The sequence below is a fragment of the Pungitius pungitius genome, chromosome 11 (assembly GCF_949316345.1).
Source record: "Pungitius pungitius chromosome 11, fPunPun2.1, whole genome shotgun sequence".
NCBI lineage: Eukaryota > Metazoa > Chordata > Actinopteri > Perciformes > Gasterosteidae > Pungitius > Pungitius pungitius.
Window position 1 is genome coordinate 13,305,421 of NC_084910.1, and position 22,608 is coordinate 13,328,028.

The 22,608-nt window shown below is 44.9% G+C and overlaps 1 protein-coding gene across 4 annotated transcripts; it reads right to left on the reverse strand.

Moving 5' to 3' along the window:
* Positions 1-248: 248 nt before the first annotated feature.
* atp1a3b (ATPase Na+/K+ transporting subunit alpha 3b) lies at positions 249-17,799 on the reverse strand. Of its 4 annotated transcripts, none has more exons than XM_062565639.1 (23): positions 17,565-17,799; positions 17,348-17,435; positions 8,183-8,257; positions 7,592-7,651; positions 7,287-7,490; positions 7,031-7,144; positions 6,498-6,632; positions 6,283-6,400; positions 5,853-6,121; positions 5,314-5,512; positions 4,958-5,202; positions 4,659-4,851; positions 4,291-4,466; positions 4,059-4,195; positions 3,815-3,965; positions 3,390-3,558; positions 3,127-3,281; positions 2,882-3,005; positions 2,569-2,714; positions 2,343-2,473; positions 2,126-2,227; positions 1,923-2,014; positions 249-1,777 (listed from the first exon to the last, which is right to left on the reverse strand). In XM_062565639.1, the coding sequence occupies exons 2-23, from the start codon at positions 17,351-17,353 to the stop codon at positions 1,749-1,751; spliced, it is 3,030 nt and encodes a 1,009-aa protein (XP_062421623.1). In that variant the 5' UTR covers positions 17,354-17,435; positions 17,565-17,799; the 3' UTR covers positions 249-1,748. The 4 variants fall into 4 exon arrangements, with proteins under 4 accessions (XP_062421623.1, XP_062421621.1, XP_037309217.1 ...); XM_062565637.1 differs by having other exon boundaries at positions 8,183-8,296; XM_037453320.2 differs by having other exon boundaries at positions 17,348-17,440.
* Positions 17,800-22,608: the final 4,809 nt, after the last annotated feature.

Sequence of the window (22,608 nt, forward strand, 5' to 3'; positions counted from 1 at the left end):
ATGGGATCAATTTAGTTTGACCACAAGGATCAACTATAGGCTTTAAAAAGTAGTATGTGTTGCAGATTTATAAGGTAAGGGATGGCATTAAATTAGTTGTATTCAGTCAGAAGAAAGCCTCTTCGTTAGGGAAGCATATCATGAGATGTTATCAAGAAAAAGATTTTAAAATGAAAAATATAACCATATCCAAATGAAGGTGTTGTGAAGTGTAGTTTTCATTGGACAGAAAGACACATAGACGGTGCTAGGTTGTATTAAATGTTCTAGATGTTTTATTGGTGTTGGTTTTGTTGTTTTGACACACATGTTCTACTAGTTGTGTTTTTTTTCTTCTTTTTTTTTCTTGACTTTCAACTTGCTGCCATCTGAGATAGATCCAGCCTGAGATCGCTGGCCCTTCACTGGTCTCCAACACATACATGCACACAGATCCGGGCCAGAGACGATCTGGTAATGGACCGCAGGCGCATGGTCTTATCACTGCCACCCACATCACACCTGCAGTGGCGGTAACCTGAAAGCATTGATTGATGTCTTGTGTCTTTTGGTAAAAACACAACTTTAAACCCCTGCTCTGCTGTTACAGTTTTAGAATAGCCTCCAGAAAAACCAGCAAAAACAACTGAAAACAAACAACAAAAACAGAGAGATATATCTTGCCTTTTCTTATTTTGCAATATCGTTGATGTTGTTCTCCATGAATTTCTCTCTTGAGCTGTTTTTCCAACATGTTTTTTATTGTTTCATTTAAATTCAGTATAGAATTATATAGATTTCCTAGAGCACACAGAAAGATTGAGTTGTATTCACCAACTTGGGGGGAGAGGGGGTGTACTGTAATAGTTATTAACAAGGACAATGGTTCACACAGTGCACACAAACAGAGACAAACGGGGCGGGAGGGAGGGCAGGGGAGGGGAGGGGAGGGGTGTGAGAGACAGAGGGGGAGAGAGGGTGGGGACAAGACGCCATGGGGTGTGCTTTGTTAGGCCTAAATGAGGAAAAGCAGCTCTCACGTACCCCCCCTCCCGTCTTGGAAATAAAAAAGACAAGTAAAATCATTGAAACCCCCCGTACCCCACATATTAAAAAAAACACAACAACACTGTGGCCGTTGACAACGGAATAGAAGGAAGATGGGCGTAGCGAGATCTACGGGGAGATGACCACTCCGCTGCTCCTCCGCAGACAGGAGACGGAGGCGAGATGTGGCAGTCAAAGTGGTGTCGGCGGTGGTATCTCACTGTGTGATCTTTACATCTTTGTGTGATTGGAGGACAAGCAAAGGGTTGGCGAGGAGGGAAAAGAGGGAGGGGAACGGAGGCATAGAGACAGACGGGGGGGCGAGAGCAGGGGGACAACAGGGAGGAGAAGGAGCTGGATGGCCCTTTTTTTTGCAGAGCATGGACACTCCCTTTGTATCCTTAGCTCATTCAAATCTACATACACAATATGCAGCTGCCGTTTGGTAGATATATTGGTTTATGTACACAGCAGTGAGAGAACACATGCAAAGAGTATCATAGGAGATGGGGGAGAAAGGGGGGCGGGTCAATGTAGAAAGTTGTAAAGGTGCTTTTGCTGTTTTTAATCTTTGGGGCAGTTGTGATGAAAATTGCTTTAAAGCGTTTTGTATCTTTAACGGGGCGGGGCATCTGAAGGGGTGTCTTGCCAGGGTTGGAGTGACAGGGGGGAGAAATAATTGGAACATGTGGGGGGGGGCTTGAGCAAAGATGCTCCATTGATCAATAGTATGTCTCTCTTTCCACCCAACCTGTAGCACAAATGAGAGAAGGAAAAACAGAAGCTCACAGTCCATTCAGTGTGCACATTGTCCATAGAATTAGCATTAGTTATTTTGGGAAGTACGGTTCTGCCAGCAGTCAGTCAGTGACAAACTACAAATACTTCAAACTTACCTCCAGGGTTCCGACGAATGAGAAGTTTTCGCACCTCATCATAGACAAAGATAAGAAAACTATAGGGGAACGCACAAAACCACCAGCTAGGCCTGTGCGCAAGACAAGAGAACAACAGGTTAGAAATAATCAGGTAAACCGATTGGACACAATACGTGTCCGAACCAGAGTATATGTTTCCGTGTGATACGTGTGTCACTCACTTTAGTGGATACATCCTGAGTGCCACATCCATGCCTGGGCAGTAGGACAGGAAGGCAGCCAGAGCGGTCTCTTCAAACAGGCCGAAGATCAAGATCTTGTTCCTGCGGGGAGACACACAACAAATGAGGAACAATCGTGATAAACCCTATTTCAGATCGTATAACTGGAAAAGATGAATTACTAAAAGGACAACTTTCAGCATGTGGCTGGACTCACCTCATGCCCTGCTGGAACACAGAATTACGCCTGGTCTTGCAGATGATGACGTCAGCCCACTGCACGACTACAATGCTGACAAAGAAGGCTGTGTGGCATGTGAACTCCACGATCTTCCTCTGCTCATATGTCTGAGGGCAAGAGAGGGCAGACACAGTAAGACAAAGTAACAAAAACAAGGAAACACCTGAACGTTCCCTTAAACACACAAAAACTACACACTGACCCATTGCTGCCCGTAGGTGTCTTCCAAGTCGTTACAACTGCGGTCGTCCCAGTTGAGCCTGATGCCTAGTAGTGTAGTTGGCAGGAAACCATTTTCAGCCAAGATGACAAAGTAGGCGAAGAAGCCTCCCAGAGCCTGGATCATACCTGAGGAAAAAAAGGAAAAAAACATTGCAAATAGGTTTAAAGCTAATCCAGCTGTTACTTGTGAACGAGGAAAAGTGGATGAATATTGATTTAAAAACACAATGACTTTCGGGTAACCGTGATTAAACTTCAATCCAGATAAAAGCTTGGATCTTCATTTCACCCACCAATTTGTCCGTAGGCAATGCTGATAAGCCTCTCGTTCACCAGCTTGTCCCTGAATGGGTTCCTGGGCTGACGCTTCATGATGTCACTCTCAGCGGCTTCATAAGCCAGTGAGATGGCTGGCACCTGAATGAACGAGGGAGAAGTGTGAACTTTAATGTAAGATGTGTCCTATCATCGGTGGTCAGATAGAGATTTAGGGAAAGCTGCGTTTGCCGTGAAAGACGGGGGTTGGATCAGCTCTCACCATGTCAGTTCCCAGGTCAATGCAGAGGATGGTGATGGTTCCCAGTGGCAGGGGGATGTTGAGCATGATGAACAGCAGGAAGGGGGTGATCTCTGGGATGTTGCTGGTCAAGGTGTAGGCAATGGACTTCTTGAGGTTATCAAAGATCAAACGGCCTGAATGGGGAAAAAAAGGACAGGTTACATCACGTACTAAAAGTCTTACGGTGTGCTTCAAATCCTCAAGGATCACATGTTCAAGTTCTGTCCTTCGGGTCCTCTCACCTTCTTCAACCCCTGTGACAATAGAGGCAAAGTTGTCATCCAACAAGATCATGTCTGCGGCCTGTTTGGACACATCGGAGCCAGAGATTCCCATGGCAACACCGATGTCGGCCTTTTTCAGAGCAGGTGAGTCATTCACACCATCGCCTGTCACAGCCACAATGGCACCCTGAGACACAAGAGGGGGAGGTTGTTCAGCATGGATATATAGAAGTTATACTCGTTAAATGTATTTATCTTTTAGCGACCCAGCTATAGAGACCAGATGTACTTAAAAAAAAAAAAAGAATACTCTTCATTTCTAAGAGACCATAATACACGAAGCACTAGGACAACATGGCTTGGATTAGACATTTAACCAACATTTGTTCAAGTCATTCAAAGCATGTAATATCCATCCTAGAACAATCTTAAAATGTCCAAACCAGTCTCTGGCAGCCTTCTACGATGATGAGCTTCTGCTGTGGGGAGGTCCTAGCAAACACAATCTCTGTGTGATTCTTCAGGATGTCGTCCATCTGATCCTGAGACAGATCCTTTAGATCTGTACCGTGGCACACGCAGGCCTTTGCATCCCTGAAAAACAGGCAGTAAAGCGTTGATGCGTGTCATGTAAGTAATCATTATTTGTCTTATGACCGTGTGTGTTTTTCTGTGAGCATTCTTTACCTGGGGTTGACCTGGCTGACAGGTATATTGAGACGGGCTGCAATGTCCTCCACTGTCTCGTTGCCCTCTGAGATAATGCCCACTCCCTTGGCAATGGCCTTGGCTGTGATTGGGTGATCTCCAGTGACCATAATGACCTAACAAGCAACATATATGACATTTTATAGCATTATCACAAACACACTTTAAGCGTTAAAGAAATCTTATAACAGTTGTGCAAGAAATAATTCACCTTGATTCCAGCAGATCGACATTTGCCAACAGCATCAGGCACGGCAGCACGGGGAGGGTCGATCATGGACATGAGGCCAACAAAGCAAAGGTCTTTTGTCTGGAAGTTGACATCATCCGTGTCAAAGGCAAAGCCCTTGGGGTATTGGTCTTCGGGCAGCAACACGTGGCAGAAACCTGGTTTGAAAAGAAGTGTGAGATTCTGCCTGATTTGCGATGTCTAAGCATCAACAGGAACCTTCTTTCCCGCTCCTCTGATCACCAGAAAAAACAAAAGTCTGAAAAGACTAAATAATCCCAGTCAGGCTGGACTATCACTGTCACCCTCTCTCTCTCCCCCTCCCTCTATCTTCGTATCTCTTTACTTACCCAGCACTCTCTCTCCTAGACCTCCCAGCTCCATGTATGCATTCTGGAAAGCTTCCTTTAATTCCTCATCCAGAGGTTGCTCCTTCCCCTGCACCAGGATGGTGGAGCAACATTCCAGGACCCTCTCAGGGGCTCCCTTCATCACTAGCAGGTAGCGGTTGTCATTGAGATCCTCCGTCTCGTGCACTGAGAGCTGGAGGAGGAGAGCAGAACGTTCATCGAAATGTAGCAAACGTTGCATTTGTGCAAATGTTTTGTTTCGTTTTGTGTACACATCTGTAATGAAACCTGTTGCGTACCTGGTATTTGTTGGTGGAGTTGAAGGGGATCTCAGCAACCTTCTTGTTCCTATCCCTCATTGCCCTGACTGAGCCACAGGACAGCTCGATACACTTCAGCAGGGCTGACTCGGAGGCATCGCCGGCCACGTCCCGCTTCAAGATGGGAAGCTGGTCTTGTCCCGCTTTAAACTGAGCGCGGTTGCACAGGGCAGCGACGCGGGCCAGGCTAATCCACGTTACTGAGCTCTTGTCAAAAGAGGCACCTGGAGAGGGAATAGGAGAGAGGATATTGTTAACATGTATGACTTGTAGTTATCATTTATCGCTTTTTACATATTTCATCAGTGGTGTTTCTTGGCTCCGTGTTCACTAACCAGACTGGTCCTCAGTGGTGTCGGCCTCATGGATCTGGTTGTCAAACCACATGTGCGCCACAGTCATCCTGTTCTGGGTCAAGGTGCCTGTTTTGTCAGAGCAGATGGTGGAGGTGGAGCCTAGGGTTTCTACAGCTTCCAGGTTCTTCACCAGGCAGTTCTTCTTAGCCATACGTTTGGCAGTCAGGGTCAGACACACCTGCAGACAAAGACATACTCTTAATTATCTTTGTGATTGGACTTCACTTGTAAAGTTTGTTGTATGTTGATGCAAAAAAATAATTAAATATAAGGCAATCAATTATTATTTTATCTCATAGGATGTATCAAAATAAAATAAGGGCAACTGTAATGAAAACAAGAATGAAAAGAAATCTAGTACAACTTAACTAAATTAAATAAAATGTAGAAAATAAAGAAAATGCTAAATGTCCAAAATAAGCAAAGACAAATTTCAAAATAATATATCACATGATAGTATGAAGTATCTAACTCAGGTGAAGAGGCTCAAAGAAATATCGGATTATTTGTCCACTTACAGTGACTGTGGCCAGCAGCCCTTCAGGCACGTTAGCCACAATGATGCCGATGAGGAAGATAACGGCCTCCAGCCAGGAGTAACCCAGGACGATGGCCAGGATGAAAAAGGTGAGTCCCAGAAAGACGGCCACACCTGTGATGATGTGGATGAAGTGCTCGATCTCCTTTGCGATGGGGGTTTTGCCGGTCTCCAGGCCAGATGTCAGAGTAGCGATGCGACCCATCACTGTGTTGTCTCCGGTGCAGATGACAATGCCGCGTGCTGTGCCTGGTTTGGAAATAAAAGAACATGGGTTAGGATCTAAAATCATCCGTCCCTGCCTGACTTTCATTCAACAACATTCATTTGCTCAATTTGGTGGCTTTAAATCAATCCACAGGCATAGAGGTTTATAATAGCATTACATGCTAGTGTCATGGTAACCATACCTTCCACACAGTTGGTGGAGAAGAAAGCAACATTTCTGGTTTCTAAGGGGTTGTCATGGGTACAGTCCGGTGACCTGCTCTGAGGTTCGGACTCGCCTGTGAGGGAGGAGTTATCGACCTAATAGGAAACAGGGAAATCAAAACTTGGTATTGCATACGACAAGAAGCCAGACATTGAATGTGTGTGTAATGTGTATGTGTGTGTGTGAGCGTACCTTGCAGCCATGAGCGGAAACCACCCTGATATCAGCAGGGATCCTGTCTCCTCCCTTCACTTCAACCAGATCTCCACCCACCACTTCTTCAGCATTGATCTGCACCTTTTCACCCTCACGGATCACCAACGCTTGCTGCAGGGAGAGATCACGGGGATGATCAGAAAACACACAGACGAGACCGTTTTCATCTCTTCTCTATGAAAGGAACACTGACTAAACATATTGTTAGCAAAAAGGTTATCCATTCCATGAAAACATACACTAGGCAAAAATATTTTTCAGGCAGTGTGTTCCAACCACAAGCTGTGCAACATCATTTTGCAATATAAAACCATTCCCACCCCCGATCCCAGTGGCATGCAAAGAGGTGAAGTGTGAAGAATTACATAAAGAGAGTTAAAATGAATGACCCCTCATTTCTGGCGTCAGAAAAGTTTTTTTCCCCAAATCATAAAAATATTAATTTTCATGTCCATACGGTCAGTTTCTTGTTTCCATAGTTATCAAAATAAACTTTCGGACATATTTACCTGAGGCACCATGTTTTTGAAGGACTCCATGATTTTGGAGCTCTTGGCTTCTTGAAAGTATGAGAAGCATCCAGTGATGACCACGACAGCTGTGAGCACAATACCTAAGTACAACTGGAGACAGAGAGACAAACGGTCAAACCTATGTGAGCGTGCTCTGTGCAACCGCACTGGATAGTGAGTGTGATGCACAAATCAGTAGGGGGGGAAGTGTGATAGATGAGGCGTAGATGTGAGTAACCGTGTGGGCGCTTACATTGTCTCCTGCAGGATCGTCCTCAGTGGCTGCCTGGATGGCGTACGCCAGGAAGCAGAGGATGGCGCCGGTCCACAGCAGGACAGAGAATCCACCAAACAGCTGGCGACAGAACTTGACCCACTCCGGGGTCGTGGGAGGAGGGGTGAGAGCATTGGGACCATCTCTGATCAGATACTCGGCTGCCTTGGCATTGGTCAAGCCCTGGAGGGAGCACACAGCCAATGAATGTGAAGGGTTACACATGAACTCATCACATATATACAGCATACACACATACATATATATACATATCATCAACTCACCTGAACAATGTCCGTCTGGTATTTCCTGCATACTTCTTCTATGGACATCTTATGTTCCGTCTGGAAAAAAATACAGAGATAATCAACACTGTGTGTCGCTCAATACATTTTGCAGCCGCTCCTTTTTTGCATGCAAAGACCATTTGAAGAAAATATCGTCCATCAATAATTATGCTGGTATGCACTTCTAACTCTAATTTTAAATGGCAGTCAAAGCAGTTGGAAATGTACTCCATGCATGCAGTTCACCTGAAACATAAGAGTATTGGGGCGGATATATGGCCACCCAGGTGTCTGTTTCTTGCACTGGGATGCGGCCTCAAAGCGACGACCTCCTGATAACAAGTCACCCCTCATTCCAGCAAAAATACATTTTGTTTTGGACTCCATACAAAAGATTAACCTTCTCTCCAACAGCATTGGTGTCATATCATTTTTGCTATTTTGTCAGAGATGTTTTGTTACATTTAGAAGCATCCTAAAAATGCTTGGACAGTATTGAAAAAAATAAAAATAATTTAATTGTAGGGATAAAAAGAAAGAAAGAAAAAACGTTCCAAAAATATTTATTGCAAAAGAGGATTTACTTACAATGGGCACTTCTTTCTTCAGGTCATCCATGTCCTTAGCCCCCTTCTTCTTCTTGGGGGAGCGGTTATCTTTGTCCTGTGTGGTGGCAACGCGGTAACTGTCTGAACGGCCATACTACAGACACACACACATGTTTTATACATGCCTTTGGACTAGCATAAGGGGATTAAGGAAAACGGGGGCCTTTGTTTTTATAATCTTAGCTGTTCAGTGGGTTTAAACATTATATTAACTTAATAGAAATACACTTTGGCTGAAAACGCATTAAATGCTTTGATTATTCAGAGAACTGTAATGTATGGCATTCTAACAGTATTTACCAGTAACAGTAGCAGTGCCAGCGGGCTTTATCCAACTGCCCTTGAGGGTTCTCTTTCACAACACAGCAATGTTGTACCCTTGTGAAGTGGCCTGGAGAAGTAGCCTGTCTTTGGTTTACGAGGAGGATGTCAGACAAAGAGCGTATAGAAACCTATTCTCTCAAGAACTCATGACGTGAACGATGAATGCATTCACTGTCTGGTGTCATCCACAAAAAACGTGCTCTATCCCCACACATTAAAGCATGTGACTGCTATCTGCTGTGCCACATCCGTTTGATCCCTCCGTGTCCAAATGGTTCAACCAGAAGGTTTTAATGAACCCTGGCCCTTTTAATTCAGAGCAGCAAGGACATATGCGAGAGAGCATCAAAGGCTTTCTGATACATCAGAGACACTTTGATGTCAAATACACACACACACACACACACACCAAACGTCCTTGTCCTTGTCCGCCTCTTACTATACTGCCTGTTGTTCCAGGTACTCTCTATATTTATACTCTCAGAGATTGGCTTAGGCAGACATGAGTGGACTATTAATAACCCAGATTGTCTGCAGCACTGCACGTTCTAGTCTTTCTAGGTCTTTAACTGTAACTCTAGCCGGTTCTCCGAAAGGAAAGCAGCTGGGCCATGCCAATACAAATGTCCCTCATCAGGATTCAAAGGGTACTAGGAGAGGCACAAATACCTCCAGGGGGTGTGTGAGGGTCTTAGTGGAAGGCCCTTGATGGGTCATCAGTAAAGAGGCCATAGGTGGGAAATCAATGCAGTCAAATTAATATACGCTAATGGTATAAGAGAGTAGCAAAGTCCAGTGGATATGTAAGATAAATAACTCACCCTTAATCCGACAGAAACATCAATAACAGTGAAAACAAACCTCCTTAGTAATTAGGTCATACATTTATTGATAACTTTAATTTGATAAGGAGGCACTGTCAGAGTCTTCCTTTAACGGAAATCAAAAACCAACTGCGTGGGGAAATTTACAGAATTAAAGTAAGTGCCCTCTAGTGGTGCAACCAGGCAGTTACATAATCAAGAGTGTGGCATGTTGAGGGAACCTTTGCATCCAATATCCCAGTACCATGTGAACTACAAACAGAGGTCGCCTTTGACTTAATGTTAATGAATACTAAACTAATCTATCAAACAAACATGTTTACAAAAGCACTTGCGGTGAAACTATGAATTGAGATCCGACGTCCTCACCGACCTAACCCGCCCAAACCACACCAAAACACACAGTAGCTCACTACGACGCATCTGCCCCCTCCATTTGGAGCTGTCCTTGTACTGCTGTTGTGTCAAACGGTTGTGAAATCCGGCCCCTGGTTATTGAATCTCTTTAGCAAGCGGCTGACAACAACTCTCACTCGCTTAATTGTGGGGCGCGGGCTGCTCAACGACCGCCGCAGAATTCAAGGCAAACAATAAAACCCTTCGTTCATGCATGTCAGGCCGTCAGTGGGAGGCAGCCGTTAGGCCTGACTGCAAAACACACACACACACACACACCGTTCTGCAACAATAGAGCAGGTGAGCAAATCTCTCTGCCGCAGCAAGACCGGGCAGGCCCGCTGAGACCGCCGTTGCCTGAGGAAGCAACGGATGCAGTGGAAAAGTAGTGCTGTTCATCCCATCAGAGACAGAAGGGGGATGTGTGTGTGTGTGTCTTTAGAGGTAGAGGGCGTGTTGGCACATACACGTATTTATTACATGCATGCTTGTGTTACACGCTCATCGGCGATTAACTGTGTGAATGACGGCTCCAAATCTCCATTCAGAGATGAATGTTGACTAATATGGAAAGTTACAGATTTTCCTTCTTATCAGCATCAAACAGGCAACGTCGCACCCGCTCTCCTGGGCACATGCAAACTGAAGTTCCTATCACAAACATGGACACACAAAACTCTCTTCCTATCACAAACACACACATGGCCAGACAATAGAGGTGTTGGGTGTGGAAATGGAGAGGAGCGATAGAGGCCCCGAGAGGTGGATTTTGAGGGGGAGGACGACGGACGCCATTGGGCACACGGAAAGGGAGACATCGGTGGGAGGTGAGAAGCGGGGACAGATAAAGAGCGAGAGAGGTAGGTGGAGACAGGGACAGACAGTGAGGGAGAAGAGCTGTTGTCACCCTTTGCTTATGCTTGTAATTAGATATTGACCAGCAGCCTGTCTGCTGGCTCGGTGTCCGTGTGTGACCCTCAGCGATCCCACGATAATACATTATAAAACCTTACTCGTGTATGAGTGTGTGTTACTTTGAGCATGCGTTCTCGTATGCTCACATTATCAACCAGGCCGCCTGTGTTCGGGGGCGTGAATGAGTAGTTATCAGCATGACTCAAGGAAAAAAGAGAGGTCCCCGTATTATCTCGTGTCGTGTTCACAGTGTGTTGAGTATTCCAAGTGCATACCTGGTAATAATTGTGAGTGTGTGTAGTAGCCTCTAATTTCCTCCCTCCACACACATCCTGCTACCTGATAACATTGATCTTTGTTTCGCGCGTACAGTATGTTACAAAACATTGTGCTGCAAACTATACTTCCGTCTCCGATCTGATGTTGTTGTTAAATGACACAATTGTCTGTGACATCAGCACTTGGTTTTAATTAATCAGCAAAGGACGACGGAGTCCATATTGTGTAAATACTAACTTGAGGGTTCTTGGATTTGCAGAAGACATCAAAGTGCATCGGGCTTCTGTTTCACACAGCTCTGAGTAATGTAATGAGCCCCCTGCGCTCGGTCCAGAGGAAGGAAACAGAGACTCGCGCGGCTGGAATTACAGACGCTCGCTCCCCCAGAAGCACATGGACGAGCCGACTGACTGACAGACACATCTCTGACGCCAGGGATTGGAAACACTGGATGCCCCTCTATAGGTTACATGGTGCAATCACTCACACCTACTTCAATATTAGTTGATCAAAAAAACCTTGGAAAATCAATATTACAAAAAAGGCATTTTTCTTTGGGAGTCTAGTTTGTCTTTATTTGATGTTAAATTGTTGAACAGTGCCGGACAACTAAAATCAGTCTTGCGCTTGTTCCTCTGATGAATCACTGTGTTTGGAGGGCATGTAACCATAGTGACCAAGCTCAGCAGTGGCCTTAGTACTCTGAGGATCCTCTGATGTTCTTCGGGACAAGTAATAATGCATGAATCTGTGAGTGAACACTGTATTCACTGTGTAACACAGACTGGGGAAGAGGGAAATCCAGTAATTCTACTCTGTAATGTTGTTCACATCGTGGACTTGTTCAAATAGGAGTGGCCCATGAGAACAAGATAATGTCAAGCCTCCTGAGGACAACGGGTCGAGGCATGCTACATGACAGTGATGGCACGAACAGAAATGTGTTTTTCTCTAAATGTGGAACTCGTACAAGGATGTGGTTTGAGGACAGAGGAAATACCAGCCTGCTCCATTTCATACCACAGTAGTTGTCATACCAACGTGTGAGTCTACACTTCCTCCCTGTGCAGAGCAGCCAGATGCAGGGTTACGTCGGCTCGTCTGTCCTGAGCACGTGAGAGCTACTTCGTGCCCTTATTGCGTGTTATTCACTATAACCATGACTTAGAATAAACAGCTAAATACTGACTTGGGTTAATCATCGTCTTACAAAATGTCCGGTTGTGGGGTATAGTAATATAAATATGTCACATTTCCCCCTGTCTTTACAGGTCACACCAAATAGACAGTGGGTCTAACTCATGTCCTCTTCTGTTGTAGCGCAGTAAGATGGTTGAGGCTGTGCGTTGAAAGCCACCTGTTGTGGGTTTGGCCAGGTGATAAGCGCATGCACAACAAAAAGTGACAGAGAGACGTCATTGTGGAACAGCATAGGTCCGTCTCTTACGGAAGCTCAAGCAAATTAACTATGAGCATAAATGTAAGCTGGTGGCATGCCATTTATTTGTTAAAGCAATAACTAAAGCAATAAATAAAATAAATAAAAATGTGTATGAAGGTGTGAACACAGCATATACTGCATGTGAAATATTTCCCGGTATGTAATTACATTTCTGCATCTGGACAAATGCTGCTACACGTGTTGTGTGCACATGTGTGCTGGTGCATGCATGTATGCGTGTGTCTGCGTGACCTTGTGAGGTTATTGGTCCATCTGCTGTTTCTAGCAGCAGGATGGCATGGCTCTGGGCCACAGTGGGGGGGCTTAGGCTGTGGACCGAGGGACCTAGCTGTTGGGATTAGCTAGTCTGATTACTACACTGGATTAGCCCTCTGTGCTTCGTCCTCTCTTTGTCTCTCATTCCTCTTTATCTGCAATTCTGACGTGTGTGTGTGCAATCTCCACATGTATTCAAGGTCTCTGTGAACAAAGATTTGGTGAATGTCTTCAAACAGTACTGAGTAAACGGATGGATACCGTGTAAAAGAGAATAGGATTTGAATACCGTGTAAAAGAGAATGTTCAGATGTGTTTTGATTATCTGCAACAGGTGAGAGTGATATGAAGTCCTCTTTTTTTCCCCTACCTAACAAAGATTCCAGATACGTTAAAGATGAAAAGGGAAAAGATGGCATGGAATAGTGCCAATGGACGTCCTGTTGCACCTGAGTGGCAGTTAAAATTAAAATGTGTAATCGAAGTAATATTTGATAATTGTATACGTGAATAGTGATATAAAAAAGAATGTGGCGCTTAAGAGCACTAAGAGAAAATGTTAATCTTTAAATCCCATAAACACAAAGAGAGATTAACTCTCTTTCACTCCCAAATAGTAATGGAGGTTTCTACAAAGAATAAGAAAAAACTGAAAGCATACTGAACTCCTACAAACACAAACATTTACTTAAATTGAAACCCGTCATTTTTGATCTATAAAATGCGCCATCAAGTGGACTCTTGGCGTGCGTGGTTGAAGGTGGGCTGGTCTAGATTAGCGCAGGAAATCTTGGTCCGTTGGTGCTTGCAGAAACCGTGGCACTTCTCCACGGTGCTGGTCACACAGATATGTCCAGATGTGCATGCATGCACACACACAGCTGCTCATTGTGCTGAACCAAATAGCCATTTACATTTGCAATTTCCCAGCACTCAGTGACTCTGAACGAGGTTCTGTTGTGTTCAGTATGCCTTAGTAAATAGAAAAATCATTCACAATTCAGTTAATCGGGAATGTTCTTAAGCTTAAAACAACTTTTTTCAACCGTTTTCGCTGGACGGCAGCATTACCGGGTGACCAATTACAAAACAAATAGAGCCTGGTGTTTGATTTGAGCAAGCCTTTGTCCCCCGTGGCTTCCCAGTGTTATACTTTGGTGAATTCACACAGGGAATGTGCAACCGGACACATTTACAGTCCCACACACACTTCACAAACGCACACACATCTCCAGGACAACACCCGGAATTAGTCATGTTGTTTTAGTCTGACAACCCTATCCCTCTGAATCGCTCTCTCCATGAGAGAACATCGCCATGTTAATGTTGGAAAAGTGTTTGTCAATCACTGGTTTAATCTTGTTTAAGGGTGATCTATGAAGACGATAGCACTGACCTTTTACATTTTATTAGAATTACACAAGCTACTTGTCCGGTTAGTTTAACACATGCAGGGAGGCAAATTACAGTTTATTTTGCTGAGCCATGAGAGGAATCTGGACTCTGCAGTCCTGTTACAGAGGACATGTCCTCATTGCAGTGGATTTATATTGATCAAAAGCCTACAAGAGACATAAAGTTGGCCATGACGAGACATTTCAAAAGGTCACCGTATTGACCTTAATTGACCTTCATTGGCCACGGGGCAAAAAGATACCGGCTGTGCGTTCGGTCAGAGGCACCACGCGGTTGATCAGATGCCTGCGTTGATGTGCTTTTCTATTGGCTCCTGCGACACGTGGGACAGAGCCGCTGTGGTACAGTGCAGCCTATCAGCATCGGGCACCAGGTGCAGTGGGGAGGGATGTGCAGTACTCTGCACCAAACTGAGGGCTGGGCCTCTGCAGAGGCCACTCACATCGTACTCCTAAACCACCTTCCACTGCCACCGTCTAACTTCTTCTCCATCCCTGCAAACGCCTCACTGGTATCAGCATGAAAAGCACGGGCTGTTCTTCAAAGCAAAGTGAGTCCGATCAAAGTCTAATGGGGATCTCCGCCACAACGCACAAAGAGCAGGACAACCGCACCCCTTCGACCCTTATGAGCCACATTTCTCTTGAGGCACGGGACCAGCAATACCGCACCTCTCCACACAACACATTACCCTGCAGGCAATGCTCCACGAAGATCATCCGACCCGACCCCAATGTCTCATTCCCACATCGCATTTGTCTCCCGTCTCCCCGATAACCAAATCCCACAATGCGCAGCAATAGGAAACCGGAGCCGAGGTAATGTGAGCCTCAGGTCATTATCCTGTAACAAGATATACAGGAGGCAGCCCTCCCCCACCATACGCCGCCTCCGTCATTTTAAATCCCTCTCTCTTCCTCGCTCTACACCTGCAGACCAGCCACTACTCATCTGCCCTCCCTCCCTCCCTCCCTCCCTCTCTGTCTATCTGTCTGTCTCTCTCGCTTTGTCGTTCTCGCTCTCTCAGCAGCGGCACCCTTCCCCTGCCAGCGTCATATGCCTGAAGGTGAAAATCCCCTCCTATAGTTTCATCAGCATCAGTCATGTATAGGGAACAATAATAAGCAAGACGGGCAGGTGTGTGAGTGAGAAAACGTTTCTTAAGAGATGGACTGCCAAATGAAGATTATCCGGGCAAGACAAAATGTGCCAGTTGTCTCTCTCCCGGTCACATGCCCGAGATTCGTTAAATAGCATCACCCTGTCTCTAAGCGCCGTCCTTTCTGCGTGCTGCTCGTGCCAGCCTATCACAGCACCTTACAGGGAATTTCCACACCCGAGGCCCCACCCCCAGTTTGACGCAGAAGGCCCTTCGCATGCGATGCCCCCCGCGGCCTTGGGAAAGGACAGCTGGCAATGGCATCGCACAGTGCGCCAGTGCAAGAGAGAAAAATACGACGGAGAGCGCGAGAAAAGAAGAGCGTTCGACCGGCAACGGGGGATATGAAGACCGGTCGGTCCCCTCGCCGCGTCCATTCATCCACCCATCCTCCCCCCCCCCCCCCCACCCCCATTCAGGGTGACCTCAGCCGTCATGCAGTGAAAGTCAAGGAAAGAGCACATCGCCATTGACGCTCATTTTCTGCTTTCAGACAATAACACAAAATGCCATTCCGCCGTGCGTTAAGCCTGCTTTGCGCTCGCGTCGCGTTTGACGCAGTGCCCGCGCGATGCTGCTGCGTGAGCCGGACGCTTCGTCTTGAACGCCTCCCGCTTTTCAGCGGGCCCTGCTTTTCAGATGCTTGCGTAACTGCGATGACATCTGCCTGCACTGCCGCTACAGCGGCGGATCTTTCTCGGTGCCGCATGCTCGCTGGTCTGCGGCATCGTGCCCCCACGTCATTTAACACATACACCAAGGTCGGAGATAAAAAATGTTTTTTTTTTTAAAAGGCAACTCCTCTCCGCGGGATGGAGGTGAAGCAGAAATGGCGCAGCAGCTGATGCCGCCAGTCGCATCTGCGCCTTGGCATTTCTCCGGGAGCGCAGTGTTTTTCCACCAGCCTCCTCTGACTCATTTGCATGACTAATACGTGTATATATAGCCGGAATCAGCACAGCTGCTTTTTACGGGTTAACGGTGCACCAGAGGAGAGCTCTCATTCTGTCACACGTCAATATCACGAGCACATCGTGCCTGCGCAGCCACCCCCCCCCCCCTCTCCCCACCCTAAATGCACCATTTCCTAAAATGTGGTAGTTTTGTGTTAATGTGTTCACTGGTAGTGATTATAGAGTCCCTGTTATGTAACAAATTAACAAAAGGGGAAATAAGCTTGCGAGGCGCTTACTCCCAGTAACCGCATTATGACGCATGGGTCATCGGGTGCCGAGGATGACACTCCTCCGCTAATAGCAAGGACGCGATGGCCTCAGCATCTTCCCGGTGCACCGACAGATGCTCCTCTCGACCAGGCCGTAGAGAGGGCATTGCCGGAGAGCTCATGGGGGGCGAGAAACGGGGGGGGGGGGGGGGGGGAGCGAGGGCGTGAAGGAGGTCACAGTACATCCCGTTCGTTGGTCAATGAGAAACACCCAGTGCATTTTTTAGGCTTCCTCTTTTCAAAAAGGTAACAAAATGCCGTTCTTTTAAACACAGAATAGGTTTCTAAGTAATTCGCCCCCCCTCCCCCCCTCCCTCCCACACTACTCGGTAAGAATAAACCCATCAGGCCTACAGCGGCTGACAAGGTTATCCTGGAAGTAGGCCTATCATAGACCTGAAATACAGACGACACCCGGACAACCTCTAAACCCCCCCCCCCCCCCAACACACACACACACACACTTGTGACACTCTGGCATCAGTTGTCCTATTTTGTCTCCTTGACTCTTTAACGTGAATGAGAGAAAATGATCCGATGCGATCAAAAAGTCCAATATGTCAATTAAAAACGAAACAAGAATTCTATTCAGGTGAAAACCTGTCTGGTCAAATCCTAGCGTGCGGTCAAATAACGCAGTTTTTCTATTTGCCGCACTGTAGATGGGGGGCTACTGGCTACATCAATTTGTCGCAGTCTATGAGACCAGGGTAAAATATAGTTCCGCATAAGAGTCAATGTCACTGAGACAAACGGGTTTTCCATTGAGAAAGAAAATGACATCATATCAGCCCTTCATCGTCAGGGGTACGTTATCAGGCTACCGCTCTTTTCGAGGCCACTTCGGGTGGGGTACAACGCAGTTAAAACGTTGGAGTCGTCAGCCTTACCCCCATGTTGGCGCAGTCACTCTTCTCCTCTCAGGTGATGCACAGCTTGAGAGGTGTCAGCCCCTCGCGTTGAATTATATCAAAATGCCTTGCCTTGAAAAAAAAATAAAAGAGAATGTACTCAGTTTTTCCTAAATGAAAAAAAAGACGTCATGGCAGTTAACTACAGATCTAACCAAATGTTCTTTTTTGGGCTTAAATAAACGGTCTGTCAAACCTTCCGGTTTAGGCTTCAATCTTTTCCCCCCCCAGTGAGACGTCTTTCAAATGAAATGCTGCGGTCTCGAGCGGAGCATCACGCGGGGATGCGCCTCCTTCCTTTGCTCTCGGATACTTGCGGAGAAAGACCCGCGAAACGACGGAGCAGCACTGCTAATTTTTCACGACTTGATCTCCTTCCGCGGGTTGCCGCAGTACTCCTCTAGCTGCACCACTCCGCCAGTGGAAGAAGCGCCGCCGTAGCAAGTGAGTCAACGCGGAGGGACGATTGAGCCCGCCCCCCTGGCAGCGCAGCCGGCCAATCATAATACACAGAATCTCCTCATTGATGGGACCGCTGACCAATCGGTTTAATCACAGTGTTCGCGGGGGCCAATAGAATAACCATACTGCCCCTCCTGCTTTACTGCAGAACACTAAGGCTTGCAGCCAGCAGACTTTCTAAGCTCAAATTGTGTATAAACGGACGCACAAGGTTAGATTTCATTCGTGATTGTGTTTGTTCATCTTGCAACGTGTTTACGTGAAAACATGTAGTTAATTTGTTTGCGTTGATGCATGTAATAAGCATCCTTAGACGTCTCATCGGTCGTGTTGGTCCTGCCATGAGCTTGTGCATTTCCATGGGACACTTTTAACTGACATACGAGAATTTCTCTCAGTGGTGCAGTTAAAATTACTGACATGGGCGTCCCTCAGTTAGAATGAAACCTGGCTTGTTTCAGGACCATAATCTGGGTCTCTGGAGATGTCACTCTACTTGATATTTATGAGGACAGTTGTAAAGACTGCTATCTATCTTTAACATGTGGAATTGACATGCAGAAAGTGTCACCACATTTATGCCGAAATGTAGTGAAACCATTCAGACCACATTCTCTAAATACTGGCCGGGCGAGGGGTGGGACAGCAATGATAGAAAAGATACAGAGAGAGAGCCTTGTCAAGGGCAAGAGAACCGAACCCGAGGACAGGAAATAAGTAGTATAGTTTTTCAAAGGCAGAGAGTGTGAAACAGCAACAGACAGAAGACACACACTCAGCAGAGAGCATCGCAGGCCTTTCTGTCACGTTTTTTCTCTGTGCAGCAGTGAGGGCACACATGCTCTTTGAGTTGCATGCGCCCATTAACACACACATTCATGCATGCATGTGGAGCCATGCCTGATTTGCAAGGGAAAGCTGAGCGTTTGCTGTCCCTGCAGCAGATTGTTGCCATGCCTCACTGCCTCCCTTGCTGCAGGCCCAGACGATGACCATGCAGCACCACCAGACCCCAGAGCATCCAAACAGGGTTAGTTCAGCTACAACGGTCTTCAAAAGAGTGCTGCTTTAGTGCAGTTAGGTGTTATAGAATAGTATTAATCTGAAATACTGGAAATGACTAACTCATATCCCTAAATAAATTAAGGAGCATTTCAGTTACCCTCATTCAACTAATAAATGGGTGAAGAAAGTCTCATATTTGGTGAATCCCCTCCCATGGCACTCTGTTTAAAAGCAAATATTGAAGCTTTTGCCCTTGATAACTATTGTACCCACCTCCGGTTTAATAAGAAAAATATGAAAAACAACATGAATTCACAAACTTACAGTGATGCCAATGTGTAAACCTTTGCATTTTTTGTTCTGTGTGATTATTTGCAAGCAGATACGCCTTGTTGGGTTAGTATACAACTGACGCCATACAGGTCCTGTGGATTCTTAAAGTCGAAGCAGGTCGGCCTTAAAATAATGTTATGATTCTTTGCGAACTACATTTTCTAAATTTAAGGTTATAACATCATCTTTTTTGTTAATTTATATTGACCAACCCTACAAAATTTGTGGATGGGTTTCATGGTTAAATGCAGCTATTCAAGTGATAATAATAATGGTAAATAATTATAATTATATTTATTCTAGAGGAACTTAACTGTAAAATGATTTTTTCCACCTTTATGTCCTCTGTATTCTTTTGACTATCAACTAATGTCATTGCTTCACATTGATTCATATGACTTGACAAAATCCCTGCATTATAGAGATGTTGAGACATTAATACCATAAAGGAAACTGTAAGGATTAACAGAGGATTTTGATCCTTGAGCGTCAGTGTTACCCATGAGGGTGACTTTGTCAACATGCCGCTACTAATAAAGTTTTCTTCAATCTCATTTCAACCAAAATGGCTGCCAGTGGTATCCTTTTTTAACCTCTGTCATACCTCCATGTTTCTCGCTCCATCCATCCAGCTGCCACCACGCACCTCCCTGCCTTGCAGTACAAGAAAGGAGGGGGGGGGGGGGCACATCCCCCAATTCTCGGTTTCCATGGCAACAGGAGTCAGATGACCTTGTCTACAAGTGGTTTTGCTGAGTCAGAAATTGAAAAATGGTTGAGGGGGATCCAGACGAGAAACAATCAGATTAATAAATAAATAAAGAGCGAGACAAATGACCCAGAGGAAAGCTGGTAACAACTGCTGCTCTAAGAGATTTCAGCTCTTTGGATGCTTGTAGATATTGCTGTGTCATACTTATTTAGCTAATGTCTTGAGGAGAAACCCATATGGGACTAAGCCAGGAACGAAACAGAGCTCTCTGCATGTGTGATATTATTAGTCAGTTGTTTTGGAAAGTATGATGTTGAAGGGCTGTTTGAGTCCGAGCTGCCGATGAATATCAAATATCTGAGGACGTTGTGTCATGGACGCGTGTGGGGTTTAACATAGTATGTGGGCAAGACGAAAATAGAATCAGAATTTATGTATTTATAGAGATAGAGATATATCTCTCTAGAAATATAGACATATACTCTATATCGATATACAGTACCACTCCAAAGTTAAGACACATTTTCTCATTCAATGGGAAATTGTGTCCAAACCTTCGACTGGTACTGTATACATGCTCTACTATACACTACAATGTCAAAAGTATGTGGACAAAGATGCTTATTGTGACGGTCAAGCTACCATAGTCCTGAATATGCTGTTATAGCATGAACACGCAGTTGCTTCACACTGTGAAGATACATTTCTTTTACTTGGACCTTAGAAACCTCCAAGATATTCTTCCACATACTTGACTAATACTCAGAGATGAAATTGGGGTTTGAATGAGGGTGAACAGAGCCATCTGCGCGTATTTGTGCGAGCGCACGCATGAAGGTGATCCTAGCTAATCCGGTTTTATAGATGTCTGACATAATCTGTGTTCTACTCACAGTTCCCAGAAGGGAGCAAAAGGGGTAGAAAGAAGAGTGTAAGGCAGGCGAGGAAGGGGAGAGGAAGAGTGCCAGGGACAAAAAGAGGAAAGGGCTGGTATCCCAAGGGATGTATGATGGGAAGGCAGATGGGGTTAAGGTGCATGACAGAAATGAGGTGTGGGGGGAGGGTGGATGGGGAGTAGAAGCAATAAGACAGATGAAGGAGCCAAGTGTCAGGTAGGTGGTGGAAAATTCCTCTGGGATTTAGAGTGAAAAGCATTACACATGACAAAGATTCAGTTATCATGTAATGGCAGATGTGTGGTAAATAACAATAATCTGCAACTAGAAAGTAAGAAAAGATATATTTATATATAGCAGTTCTATCAATATACTTGGAGAAAGAAAGACAATTCAGAAACAAAAGGGAACAATACATGAAACGGTTCTGAGCGTATGCAAAATCGGCTCCTCTTTTGGATTATTATCACCATTATATACAGTAGTTAAACTGTATGCCATGTTTTCTTTTCTTACAATAGGGTATACTCTTTCTTTCAAATTTACAGAAAAACACCAGTAAATTAGAAAGATAAACATGACGGGTTTACAGCTTTTAGAGCATTTTGGTGCACAGTGTCTGTGAGAGACCAAGACTCATGACCTTAGCATTTTAAAATCCTGGCAACATGCCTGAATTCATATGGATCTTTTTTTCACTTGTCATGGCAGGAAAAGCAGGCGTTACCAAAGCAGTGATCCAGCAAGCCATCACACGACTGCAAATGTTGTACGTTATTTTCAGTCACCTCCTCTCTCTTTCCATCAATAATTATGCTGGTTCTATTCAAGCATTTCAGCTACTCCCTCCATTCTCCCTGACCCATCATCCTCCTCCTCTTCCTCTTCCTCCTCCAGCTGTCCTTTCAGTACCACCGACACTGCAGCAAAACCCTACTCCACTCTATGTTTAACATTATGTTTTTTCGTTTTCATTTTTTCACTACTCCACCTACGTCTCAGCTACATAATACCACGAACAGCTCAGTCTGAGTAATCCCAGCAAACAAAGAATTAGGAACACCATGTTTCTATAGTGAAGCCTCTGCATTTTTAGATCGAAGTGAATTTGATTATCGTAATATGTTCAATGCTTTTGAAGGTTTTACTCAAACAACCATTAGCTGCAAATGTATTGTACTTGTACTTTTTTTACTTCAATGGTTTAAATGTAACATTTTCTAAAAAAGATCAAGAGTAATGATTGAAAGATTCATGTGGAAACTAGAGGTATTTTATAAATTACCTCAGTCTGACAAAACACTAGAAAGCAAACATGCACCCACTTGATTTCCATTTTATGTAACTGCCTTTCAGAGGGCTTTATTCTTAGTATGCACTCCAAGCACATTTAAACTTCCATTAATACGTCATACATGCTAATGTAATAATACTCTGCCATTACAACTGGAAATGGTAGCCAGTGTTTCCAAGTCATACAAATACTGAGGAATCAGTGGCGCGACACCAGATGCCTATTAAAAGGTTGATATTTTAACAGTTGACTGCAAAATGTCAAAAGTTTGTTTTGTTCTTAAGTGTAAAACAATGTTCAGTCAACTTGATGTCTTCACCTCTTCATTGTGGATGTATTCAATGCTGTTACATCAACCCATCATAGCTAAACCTGTTTATCATAGTGAAAGATGTCCTAATCTCCTGCTCTCTGTATCAATGAGTCGGATGGACCATATCCACAAAAAGCTTCCAAATTACCTTACATTTCCACCTTGTAATAAATATGATGAATTACATCGTAATACGTTTCTTAATTAATTTACCATTATTTTTTT

Coding starts and splice junctions, on each gene's coding strand:
- atp1a3b (XM_062565637.1), bottom strand. Junction 6,401..6,497: donor TTTCCGCTCATGGCTGCAAG/GTACGCTCACAC, acceptor GTTTCCTATTAG/GTCGATAACTCCTCCCTCAC. Junction 2,715..2,881: donor CATTGCCTACGGACAAATTG/GTGGGTGAAATG, acceptor TTTTTTCCTCAG/GTATGATCCAGGCTCTGGGA.